At 27.1% G+C, this 13999-nt stretch overlaps 1 protein-coding gene across 1 annotated transcript in view; it reads left to right on the top strand.

The window, feature by feature from the left end:
* The window catches only part of ninaC (STKc_myosinIII_N_like and MYSc_Myo21 domain-containing protein ninaC), a 105933-nt gene that overhangs the window by 68042 nt on the left and 23892 nt on the right, over positions 1 to 13999 (top strand). The window contains exons 20-23 of the mRNA XM_075357031.1: positions 1664 to 1809; positions 5644 to 5739; positions 6991 to 7041; positions 11286 to 11416. Coding sequence (XP_075213146.1) covers positions 1664 to 1809; positions 5644 to 5739; positions 6991 to 7041; positions 11286 to 11416 — 424 coding nt within the window. The remainder of the gene's footprint in view (positions 1 to 1663; positions 1810 to 5643; positions 5740 to 6990; positions 7042 to 11285; positions 11417 to 13999) is intronic.

Here is a 13999-nt window from a genome sequence, read left to right as displayed (position 1 = left end):
TAGTCTACATTTCCTTCTAGAACAGATTTACTAATTGGAATGCCTTACACTGAATATATTCCAGCAATGTAGTCTTTGTTCTTATAGTAGTCTGTTGCAGACCTCTTTTCTTCAGTTTCAGCATCATAAAACCTTGTCATTTCATATTTTTCAGTTCAGTTAATTATAGCATTAACATCACATTCAAAAATTAACATTCTTTTCCTTTTTGTTTTATCTATTGTTTATTTTGCTATGTAAAGTTACATATAATTATTTTACAATCTTTTTCCAATTTCTAAATGCATAGTAGATAGAGTATATTTTTTTCTGCATAATATCTTTTTAGTTTAAGCCGATATGGATTTGATATTTTGTTTTCTTCATCTATCATTTGTATTTTTTATCTAAATAACAAAATTATGCAACATTTGAAATATTGTATGCAACAACTTAATATTATGCATCTTGCTGTTTTACTCTTCATTTTATTTTCAAATTGAATTTTTACTCTTACACTGAATTATGCCACTCATTTATCTATCAACTCATTTCTATTTACAGACAAAATAACAATATCACCAGCAAAACTTAATATTTTTAATTTTTTTTTCTCTGACCTGTGTTACTCCAACCCCAAATTTTTCTTTTCAATCATTTATCAATTCTCTATAAATAAATTGGATCATATAAATAATATTTTATTGTGATTGGTGTACAATAACACATACTTAGATCACATCAACAGTACATAGGTGTCTACTTCACTGAAATAAAAGGAACTTTTTTGTCTCAGCATTTGCTGGGACAAATCAACAGATAACATTGTAAAATCTCAATCTCAATTAGTAATTCATAAAATTGCAATGAGAGAAAATTACAAAAGCGCAGACCATCATTTTCAGTTACAAAAGAAGCCAGAATCAATTACATTTTTTTTTTTCATTATGATTATGAGAAATTCTAACATTTCTGGAAATCAATCACTTTAATAATTACCTAACCTACATTGAAATATTGGCCTACTTGATTAAATTCATCAAATACCATATGATTAGTGACAATAAAACACCCCATATGGCACAATCTAAAATAACAAGATATCGTTTGATACAGTGTAAAGATTACTGGCTTCCAAAACAGAGTAACAGTGACAAAGTGATAAGAATGTTGAGCAACATATTTTACTCGCTTTAGATATAGTTAAAAAAATATACTTTTATTACAAATGTTTTAAATGGCATCATACTTTCACGTACAACTGCAGATTCTTTTGCTTAAAGAACCAACCATATTTATGAGATGATAATGGCTACAGTATGTTGTTAGTTGATTCTCTTACCCATTCTTACATATATTCAGAACAGTAATTTAGCATAACAGATCAATTTTAAGAGTTTTATTTTTATTTTATATTATGTTATATTTTAATTATGTACGAAATAAATTATTTTTTCATCTTAAAAGTGTAATTAAGACATTTTCAGTTGATTTTGATAAATTTTCCAAAACTAATTAATTAAAAACTAACCTTAATAGGTTACCAAAAGTAACTGATAGCATAATGTCTAAATTATATGTTAAAAATATTTTGAAACATTATCAGAACCCTACGATTATTTTTATTATATTTAATTTTTTTTTATTACTGTTTATGTTCTTTCATGATTTTATTTATTTACAGACTATATGAGACTCAAGTTAAAAAAATAATAAAAGTTCAGTCTATGATGAGATCATTTTTGGCTAAAAGAAATTTCATGTCGAAACTTAAAAAACTAAAATCTCAAGATTCAACTGCTACTGAACCTATTGGAGGACCAGAAAGCGGTAATGAAAATAATTTAAATGAAAAAAAAGAATCAAATGAACCTGATACAATTACTGAATCTGAGAAACCTAATGAAACTGGGCAAGATGAAGAAAAAGAAAATGATGAAGCTGAGGAACAGAATGTCTCAGGAGAAGAAAATTAGCCATCAATAGAATTGATTTTAGAAATTTATAAATATTAGTGTAAAAATCAGAGTAATGTTTTAGTCATTTTAGTCTCATAATTCTCAGTATATTTAAACTTCAATTCTTGAAATATCAAATCTACTTTGAATTTTTGATGAATTTGTTTTTAAGAATTTTTTTTAGTTAGATTCTTCTTTATCTCAGTTTTATTTATGGAATGTATCCAAGATCTGCTGCTGTTGATATTCGTGAAAACATGTATTAATTTTGCAGATACAATAAAATGTTTTGTTAATTGTTATTTTGGTTATATTTTATTAAGTAAGCATTCTTTATCATATTGAGTTAATATTGTGTATTGCTACCTACAATACCATTTTTATTTAATGGTTTTTTACGAATATGAACAACTCCCGATTTTGGAGTACATTTTAACATGAAACTGAAATATTATTTATTTTTCTTGTTGAACTTTAAATATTAATAGAACATTTTTAGAATGTTGATTCAGTATGATAAAAAATACTTGCTGTTGTGAATTCCTTTTCTTCAGAGTATTTACTTATTAGTTTCTACATTAATATTAATATATTCTAATGATTGTCTATTACTATTTTATTTTTTTTTTTTTTTTTGTATTGTAAAAGTTAATTTATTATAGCATTTAAAAAGATTTAGTACTCTATTTTAGCTGTTTGTATTTTTATTAATTCTTTAGCACATTATTATGAAATTAAGTCTTCTTGATTTATCCCTAATTTTATAAGTGGTACTATAAGAACATATTTGTTCTTATATACAGATCAAATTTATAAGCTGTTATTACAGCTTATAAATTTGTTCTTACAACTCAAGAATTTTAGACTTGTTCTGTTACCAAGCAAGTTTATAAATTTATGAAGTTTTTAACTAGCTTCAAGACTTTTTTGGGATTTGGGTAGTATTTATTAATCTATTATAATGATTTTCTCAATCCCTATAGATTATAACCTTTTCAGAACTACTATTTTATAAAATGGAATGCCTACACATAGCAAGCTAAAGGTACACACTGGGTACACAGATATTTTTTCCACATTAGTGTTAACTGTCCTTTTGTTTAGTAGCCATTTAAAATTAAAAATCTATAACAATTCCAGTTTATTCTGACTCATAGATATTATGATACCTGTTATAAAAAAAAAGCTAATCTCACTGTTCTTGTTTTCTCTTTCTCATAAATTATCATAATGGTTATCGACTCTACATAATATAAATCCTACCAAAATGTAAATTAAAAAATACATTTTTAAATTAACTAAGATCTTTTTAAAAGTATCTTTAATTTAAATTTTTTATTTAATTAAAACCCTTGGGTAAGTCATTAGAACGGTTAACTTATTTTATCAAATGAATGGGCTCTTGGCAAAGAATTCTTTGATAAAGAAGAGTTGAAATAAAGCTGGAACATGATTGTTGTAAGCCCATCATGAATTCACATATGACACTTTTTGCTAGGTAAGAACACTAGTAACATGATTTTTTCTCCATTTTTGATAATATTAAAGTTATCTTTTCAGTAGCAGAAGTATTTTAGAACTACTAAAGTATATTTCAAAAATCATTCTGCTTATACTAACTCAAAAATCATATAGTTGATGCAACAATAGCATAAATAGGTATTTTGGTAGTTGTCACATATTCATGAGATTAGTCCTTTATAGGTTAAATACACAAAATTGTAGTTTAATTACACAGCTTATCATCAAGTAATACATTTGTCATGTTAGTTTCTATAAAAAAGAACCCTGGCATAAAGAATTATTTAATTAATTTATTTATTTATAAAATTATCTAAAATTATTTTTAATTACATTTTAAAGATACCTAATAATTTATTTCATTAAAAATACATCGTATGAAATTAACTCTTTTTATTCAGAAAGTTAAAAAAAAAGAAAACTAAGAAATTCATAAATCACTTTCTCTCAGCATAATTATTAGTAGAATCTGGACATTTACAACAGGGTTTGTTAAAAGTTACAATTGTGTAACATTTTATTGTAAAACTAAAAATGTTTTTTTAATATAAAACTCAGAAACATATATATTTAGAAAAGAGAATTATATATAGAAGAAGTAAACCTGTGTTTAATAAACATTTTAAATTGTAAGTTCCAAGCCTCATTAGAAAATAAAAAAGGGCAAACATTTTTTATAAAATATTGTCCATAACGAAGTCAGTCCACATGTAATAAATAACATTTGACACCAAATTTAAACCCGAGGGATAGTTATTTCAACAGTTTATACCTTCTATTTTATTCATGACTGCTTTCAAGATCATAATTAATATATTTTTTAAATGTACAAATAACATTTACATAAAGATTATTTACTTATATTATAATTTTATGAAAATATCAGATGCAAAAAATTTTATTTTAAGAAGTTATCATTTTGAACTCTTTATACATGCAGCACAATAAATTTGCACCTTATGTTCTAACATACATTTAACCTGTTTTATCAAATAAAGTGATCTTCAGTAAAAAACTGTGAAAGATTTTTGCTTAACTTTTTAAAGATATATTTAAAGTGCACCATTTTACTTATATTTAGGCCATGTATATTTTTTCTCAGTTTTTAACTTGAAGTTTGCTTTATTATTATTCAAAACTACACATTAAATTATGTAATTATACTAAAAATAATTAACTGAAAACATTGCAATGTATTAATAATTACTAAGTTTTTTCAGTATAATAACTACAATACCTAACACAGATTCAGATAGAAAATGTGATTCACATAAAACATTAGTTTGTAAATTGGTAAATAAAACAGGAGTTCTAGTTATTTAAATGAACTAATAAATCATTAATACATGTTTGCTGCCACAATAACAGAAGATTTCTATTATGTATTACATATGCAGTGTTATGCTCATTTTCAATAATTTAACAAAATTATTAAAAAAATTAAATAATCCCAAAACTGTTAGGTCTTAAATTAAAAATATGCAATTTATTGTTGAGCTATAAAAAATTTTTGTATCTTAAATTTGTCATGCAATTTCTTTTTTTTTATCCAAGGGAATCTACTGTTCTCATTTTTTCTTATAGTCCAAAACTAACATTTTTAACCCCAATCAAGAGTAACATTTCAAAATAACTGTTTCTTTAAAATAATAATTAAACGTACAATTTTTAAAACAGAAGTTGCTGTAATGAATTGAAGGAGTGTGGCGAAATACTTAAGCTGCTCGGCTTTGTTCTTGTTTTGATAGAAAATTATCTTATTTTTAATTTACATCAAAAGATGTATTTCTATCAAATAATTTCAAATTCACAAGAACTAAAAAACTGCATTCTCTTTCTTTTAGGTTTATTCCATGAAATTTGTATCTGATATTTTAAGTTTAGTACTAGGGTAGAGTTGATCTTTGTTAACATTTGAAAAAAGCATCTTACCCCTAGTTAATTACTTAAATATTTGAAATTACATTCTCAATAAAACTATAACATGTTCTGTTACAATATTTTAAAAAACTACATATTTGGAAAGTTAAAAGAAAAGAATAATAAGAAAAAAATCACATATTGATAAATTTGAATTTTCATAAAAAGAATAATGAAAGTTACCTAATTGAACCTTTATAGTTGACTATACAATCATTAAAATTAAAAATTATTGCACTTGTCTGATATAAATATTCACTTCCAGTGAAACCTAATAAAGCAGCCAACAATGTACAAAAGAAACCAGTAAAGAAGAAAGAAGAGCTTACTCAGGAAGAAGCTGCTGTTATTCTTCAAACTCGTAAGTTATTGAACATTTAACTTTATTGCATGCAAATAACTTAGTAATACAATTTCATTTTTCTCAGCTTTTAAACAGTATTAATTTAAAAACATGGCTTCTGGATTTTTGTGAAGCATTTTTCAAACCATCTTTCTAGCTAAATTAATAAAACAAAAGATTTTGTAAACCAAAAAATATGAAAAGATACCATTGTCATCAATTAACAGATATTTTTCAGTAGGTTATTACTACAAGCTTATTGTACTTAAATTCTTTATAAAAGTTTGGTATGTGTATATTTGTATAAATAGCAAACTAAAAATATGCATTGTGACACATATGAATGATAAATTTGCCAGTTCAGTTTTTTGTTTCACGGACAGTTTTTTTTCTTCTGAGCTAAGATTCTCATAACCAAACTGCTCATAATCTAACTCTGAAGGTGAGAAATAATGGCTATAGTCCAAGTCACCTATTTTCATTGTTCCAGTCTTCCAAAACAATCAGTTTACCACAAGTTGCATGTGATTGAGCATTGAGTGTGCAGTAAAATTCCATCTATTGATATCAAAGGACTTCTTTGAACAGATCCCTTTAGATTCTTGGGAGCATAATCTGCTGCATTAATGTTTGCATAACAAGGAATTTAAGAGAAGAACATCAATGGCATCTGTCATGATTTTCTGATGAGTGATTAATGTCTTAAACTGTTTTATGTGGGGAATCTACTATGTTCATACATTTTCAGTCTTACAACACCAGTGAAACTACATTTTAACATTTTCTTCAAGAACTGAATCATGTTTTAAAATAAAGTAGTGGACACAATTGTAACATAACTTCATATTCTTCTTGTAGTCCTTTTAGAAGAAGTTGTTATTTTCTGAGTTCCATTGTAATTTTGAAAGAAGATATTCTTAATAGTTATTCAAACAATTAACATTTTTGTTAAAAAAAAAAAAATACATTGAGAAGATTATGAAATAAATTTTGAGATACTATGACATGAATGGAGAGTTCAGATTTTTCTTCTTAAAATCACAATACTAAAAAAAAAAAAACATTTTATTTAAATGTAAAATTTATATTAGTTCTGCTTGCAGGGGAAAAGAAGCATCTTCTGGTGATCTCAAACTACCACTTTAACATTAACTTTACATACTCTAATATTCATATTGAAAATATTACTACTATGTTATTTTTCTTCTCTAAGTTTTAGGATAAGTTTGATCTTGTACCTAATTCAGTATTTTGTATTTTACATTACAGAGTTTAGAGGATTTCAAGCTCGTAAACAGTATGGACCAATCATTGGTGGAGGTAAATTAATATCAAACTATTTTACTATCTATTATATTCTAATACAGTGGAACTTTGTAAAGGTGAATTTTGTTAATTCAAACATCAGTAATTCAAAGTTTTCCCATGGTTCCTTGAATTTCCGAGATAGTACAATGAAAAAATGTCCAGATAAATTTTTTACCCAAACTTAACAAATAATTTAAAGTTACTGAGAAATCAAAATTATTTCTCAGTTCTTTAATTTAAATTAATAAAGTTCAACAGTATTTATTTTTGATAAATAATTTGTTTTTAATTTAAATATTTTAAAGAAAAAATAATGAAATTAATAAGCTACTCAATTTTTTAAAAGCTCAGATTTAAGTCTTTTTTAACTACGTTTTACCATTCTAAAATAAATTATGAAATACAAGAAAATCTAATTCTATTAATGATTCTGTTTACTGCTGTGGAAATCCTGTTGCTCAGTGGTTTACCACATCAAGTAGCCTGTCTAGAGCCTTTCTCTTTTATTACATGCTCCAGAATCTTTCCCTCTGGAACAGCACTGCTATTTATTTTGATATTTATACTATTCTCTCTAAAGCTGCCAGTCAGACTCTCATAGCTAAACATTCAGTTCTTTTCATCCTATTAGAGGACTTCTTGGCTAGGGGAGTTCATTTCAAGTTACAGTAAATGTGATATCATTTACTGAAAGACTGAAAAATAACAAATTTCTTAATGGAAGAAAGAATTAAGTTCACTTAGCAAGATCAGCTGATATCCAAAAGTGCCAAAATATTATTTTATAGGTCAGAAAGATACATTAATCCATACAATTTAATAAAACATGTTTATAGCAGATCACATCTAGACATGCAAAAATATTAATTAAAAATACATTTCACATAGCAAAGTTAGCCAAAAAAAAGGATGAAATTATTTTTATTAAACAATAAAAAAACTGAATGACAAAACAGATATTCTTATTCATGAATCAGGGAAATTAACATCTTAAACTTGCTAACATAATCAGATCCTATTTCATCAAAAATAAAGCGTTTGGATTGAACCAAACATAAAAATAAGTAACAAACATTTCAATAAACTTAACAACCTTCTAAAACAGAAAAAAAACAAACATATCATTTATAGCCTCTAGATATATAATTTCCAAACAATAAATTTAACAAATAAGATGTTACAAATTATTAAATGAACCTGATAAACAAAAAACTTGAAATGATTTACTCTACATAACCAATAAATCAACTTTATAAAAATCATTCTCAACCTGGTCATGCAAAATACAAACACTGACATACAAGATGATCTAACACAGACAAATTTTAAAAGAACACAATAAACATCACTCTAAACAAATCAGCTAAGGGTATCACCATTAACATTGACATATTAAATAAAAGGTTTCTTCTAGATTGTATTTACAAAAGCAACATTATAAAACTAAAACAGGAAACCAAAAAACTTTCCAATCATAATTAAGATACATTTACAAAACCAAATACACTAACTAAAACACAAAATCATTTTCTAAAGCAAATCCACCATAAAGCCTTTAAACCTTTCAAGCCTTTCAAATATTATACAAACCCAACATTCCACACACAAAACCCACATAAATTACCAAAACACCTCCTATAAACTTTCCTGAAAAAACTCATACACATATATTATTAACACATTCATAAAAACAGCACAAACTTCATAAAAAAATAAAACTATCAGTGCACCTTACAACTCCACATCAGCATCATTTGATGTAACAAACATATACCCTAAAGTAACAAATATACTTGTAGTAACAGAAATACTACTCCTAAAATATTAAAAAATATCACAGAAACATGTTTCAGAAATCATTAATCTATTAAATGTTACTACAAAACAAAATCAGTTTCCATTCAAGAAACTATTATTACACAACCTGGTGCTTTCCTATGGGTTCCTCTACTTCCCACATTCTTGCTCAAATCTTTCTACAATGGATGGAACAAACAAATACACTAACATCAAGCATGCTCACAATTTGATATACTGGTTCAGATTTGATGATAACAGTCTTATTGCCCCCAGGCATCACATAACAATTTGAACATATATTTCATATACAAATATTAACATATTTTAAAAATACATCTAAAACTAGACTTTACTGTCAAATAAGAACACAGAAAAAAAAAATTTCCTTGATTTCACCATCACAAAAAAAAACAACCATTAAATACACAAAAAGCCAATAATGACATACTCTTTTTCACAATACCCAGTCTCACATAAATTATTTGCTTTTAGAAGTATGATCCACACTTATTGGAACACACCCATGTCATCTGATGAGCATACAATAGAACTCATTACTATAAAATACCTAATATACACAGATGGATTTAGGAACACATTCCAAAATAAATGACAATAAAACCAAAAATAATCAAAATAAAATAATGGATCACATTAACATTAAAAGGCTTACAAAATTAAAAGCCCTGATTACAATACAGCCTTAAAAATAATAAACAAAATAAATCATTACATGTAGATTGAAATTACCAAACAAAATGCTTCTGAAACATGTAAGAATTGCACTGACTGCACATTATTCTATATAGGTCAAACAAGATACAGTGAGAAACAAAGATAGAATGGAAACCCTACTTAGCAACTTGACAACACTGACCAACTATCTCCTAGACATGAATCACAAATCCACTGTAACCTTGATATGCTATAACTATCTTGATACCTTGATATTTTATTATTTATGCAAAGAAGAACAATTTGTTAACACATTTGACTGTTATAAAACAAAAACAACAATGTTCTAAATGAATAGGTACTCAATTCAAATCCTACACACTTTTTGAGCTCATTGTAAATATGCCTGTACAATTTGTGACATCACCTGATACCAGTATGAGAACAGCAGGATCAACAATTGAAGATGTCACGTAGGTGACTGAAAACACGTAATTTTATCATAAAATTTGGTTCAGTTTGTTGTTGAAAAATTTTAAAATGTACGTTTTAGAACTGAGTAAAACAGCTTGGAAAGGTAAACAAACAAGAAAGAACAACTAAGAAGTATGTATTGAAGTGAAGGACAAGTGGGAGAGATGGAGTAGAAAGAGTAATAGTAAATAGTAACTGATGGAAATTGTAATAGCAAAAAGTTAAAAAAAATTATCTGGAAGAAGTAGAGTATTAACAGGATACTAAATGTAAGAATGATTTGTAATATATAAAGAAAAATTTATTGTAGGTGTGTGCACTTTAAAAGAGATTGTAGAATAAAAAATAACAGTTTTTTATACAAAAGAGAATGCAATAGGAAGGGAAATTTAGTAATAATGGCAGACTTAAATGGGAAAGTTTAGTGAGAGAGATTAGGAGTGGGAGGTAATAGCAAGTCTTCATAAATATGTAACAAAAATAGGGAAGGACACATTTTTTCTTGACAGGTCTCTTAATTCTTTAAGCTACTGTATTTAATGTAATGCACTGCAGACACTGCACTGGATGGAGACTGCAAACTAGTGATGACTAAGATAAAACTTGAAACTGTAATAAAAAATAATGATAAAAGAAACAAAGATAAAAGTCTAAAACTTGGAAGGAGAAAAATTTCAGGAGCAGCTGAGAAGGAACCCTTCTCACCCTTCTCTTTTTATGTCATCCCAGTCTTCTATTAGTGTCTTATTATCATTTCATTGTCCATTTCATTAGATCATTGTTCCTTCATACATCCTTTCTATCTATGGAAAAGATTATCTCACTACTGTTAAAGGTTTGGGATTTGAATCTATCTGACAAAATAATTCTCACACAGTGCTGCAAGTAATAACACAATATTTGCCTTACAATAATATTCATTTTTTTCTGGTTCTGCATTTCCAGTTAATTATACTACTTCAGAAGCAACCATTTGCTTCTCGAGAGGGAGGGCTGTGATTGGAAGAGCAATTTTGACAATTCCATATTTTACTTCAAGGTATGGAGAAAAAAAGTATTACATAACTCTTTATTGGACAATATTTTTTTATAAATATTTTTAAATTTAAAATTTTCTACCTTAATAGAAATGCAAAATGCAAAAAATATTCTATTATTGTATTCCTATTAATGCAAAAATTTATCATATTAAAACAAAATTTCATTGTCATCTTAGTAACTACTGTTGGGTATCTGCCTGTTGTTGCTATTGCAATTATAACCAAATAAATGTTTTTTGATTTGTATATACATTTTTTTTTTTATAGGAAAGATGGATACAGCAACTAAAATGTTTATGAAGGGATTTTGTAAAAAATGGAAAATGTCATCTATATTCCATGTTTTACTTCTGTATAGAGCTGCAAAATATCAGGAGTTAGTTTATTTTTCTCAACAGGTTAGTTTAAGGTTAAGAACTCTCAACAATTTAAAAAAATGAATAGTCATTAAGTACCTAATATTCCCTACTACGTAGAGATAGTTTATGTCATAAATTCTTTCTCATCAGAAAGAAATTTATTTATTAGCTGCTTTATACTATCTGCCAATCTTCAATGTAAATGAGAAAATATAATGCACCTAAATACTAGTAGCATCTATCAAATTTATTTTCCCTAAGAAATCATATTCACTTTTTGATTTGTGATGAATAGAATAATACAACTCAGCTGTATAAGCTGCTGGAGTCACATTCACTAATAGAAATGAAAATTAACATTTTAACAGATTTGGCTCAGTGAAGAAGGCAATGCAAACTTTAATTAATTTCTTACTTGCACTTGTACGAATGATTGTACTTGCACTGATACGTATTTAGAAATACTTCTAAACTGCCACATAATAATCATATGGTTACAAGTACAGATGGGTTCAGTGTCTATTACAGCTCTTTTGATAATGAGTATTAAGCATTGTTATTTTCTTTTGCTAACTAATGTAAATAGCAAATCTTCATTATTATTACCATTTGCATTTAATATGGATATTAGCACTTAATTTTGCATTGTTTATTTATGGAATTTTCAGTTATAATTAAATTAATCAACTAATTGTTTTGCTATTCTATTTTCTGCCTCAATGTCTTTTTAGTATTTATTTTGCAATTTAGGTTCATAAACAAGGAAAATATGAGAAAACTGTACTCATAGGGAAGATATAAATATTATTAGCAAAATTAAATATTTTGATAAACAGAAAAAAACAGATAGATTACTTACTCTAGTTCAATAACAAGCTGTTAGTTCATATTTTTCCTGCATTTGAAGTTAAGCTTGTTGCACTGCAGGCAGGTGTCGATTGCAGTGCTGTGTCAATCAAGTCTATATGCAGTGTTAGTTTGGTCATGCAGTTGTTTAGATCTGACTTGATGTGGTTTGGAGCTGCACTCTATTGTTATTGATCATTAAGAATTACCAAAATTTTCATCTTATGTTTTTACCAGCACTACTTTCAATTGCATGTTTTTGAAAATTGCACAAACCTAGACACCAAACTCAAAATCACTTTAGAGTTCATTTTATGAACATACTAATTAATAGTCAATATCACCATTTTATAAAGATATAACGTTTCTTTATTTGTGATTGTAAGAAAAATTAATTAATTCTATCAAATTGTCTTGTATATAAGTTAAAATCTAATAATGTGTTAAATAAAGATGGTACACCAATTTATAATTAGAAAGAAAAGGTTGATAGGTGAGTGTTATATATTGAAGAATTATATGGAGGAAATGATTTAGAAACTGGTGTTATAGAGGAAGAAAAGGATGAAAAAGGAGACACAATATTGAGATCTGAATTTAATAGAGTATTAAAGGATTTGAATAGTAGAAAGGCTCCTGGGATAGACAGGATACCTATAGAATTGCTGCGCAGTGCAAGTGAAGAAGCGTTAGTTAGATTATATAGACTGGTGTATAATATTTACAAAAAAGGGGAAGTTCCGTCAGACTTCAAAAAGAGTAATATTATCATGATTCCAAGGAAAGCAGGAGCAGATAAATGTGAAGTTTTTTTTTAATAGAACAATTAGTTTAACTATTCATACATCAAAAATTTCAACTAGAATTCTATACAAAAGAATTGAGAGGAGAGTAGAAGAAGTGTTAGAAGACCAATTTGGTTTCAGGAAGAGTATAGGGACTACGAAAGCAATGTTAGTTCTCAAATTAATAGTAGGAGGAAGATTAAAGAAAAACAAACCAAAATACATGGCGTTTATAGAGTTAGAAAAGGCTTTTGATAACTTAGACTGGGATAAAATGTTCAGCATTTTACAAAAGTACAATAGGTTTCAAGTACAGAGATAGAATAATAATTGTTAACATTTACAGGAACCAACAGTAATAATTGAAGAGCATAAGAAAGAAGCAGTAATAAAAAAGTAATCGGACAAGGATGTTTCCTATCCCCATTACTTTTTAATCTTTACATAGAACTAGCAGTTAATGAGGTTAAAGAGCACTAGATCTGGAGTAACTGTGAAAGGTGAAAAGATAAAGATGCTATGATTTGCTGATAGTATAGTAATTCTAGCCAAGAGTAAAAAAGAATTAGAGGAAACAATGAATGGCATGAATGAAGTCCTATGCAAGAACTACCACATAAAAATAAACAAGAAGAGAATGAAAATAATGAAATGTAGTAGAAGTAAAGTAGATGGGACCACTGAATATAAAAATAGGACAAAAAAAGAATATGGAGGTAGAAGAATTTTGTTATTTGGGAAGTAGACTTACTAAAGATGGACAAAGCAGGAGCGATATAAAATGCCAAACAGCACCGGCAAAACAAACTTTCAATCAGAAATATAATTTGCTTATATCAAAAACTGATTTAAACGTCAGGAAAACTGTTTTGAAAATATATGTCTGGAGCATAGCTTTATATGGAAGTGAAACTTGGACGATCAGAGTACCTGAGCCGAAAAGATTAGAAGCTTTTGAAATGTGGTGCTATAGGAGAATGTTAAAAGTCAG

The sequence above is a fragment of the Lycorma delicatula genome, chromosome 2 (assembly GCF_047948215.1).
Source record: "Lycorma delicatula isolate Av1 chromosome 2, ASM4794821v1, whole genome shotgun sequence".
NCBI classification, from domain to species: domain Eukaryota; kingdom Metazoa; phylum Arthropoda; class Insecta; order Hemiptera; family Fulgoridae; genus Lycorma; species Lycorma delicatula.
Note: the sequence above shows the minus strand (reverse complement) of the source record. Positions and strands in the feature narration are given on the sequence as shown.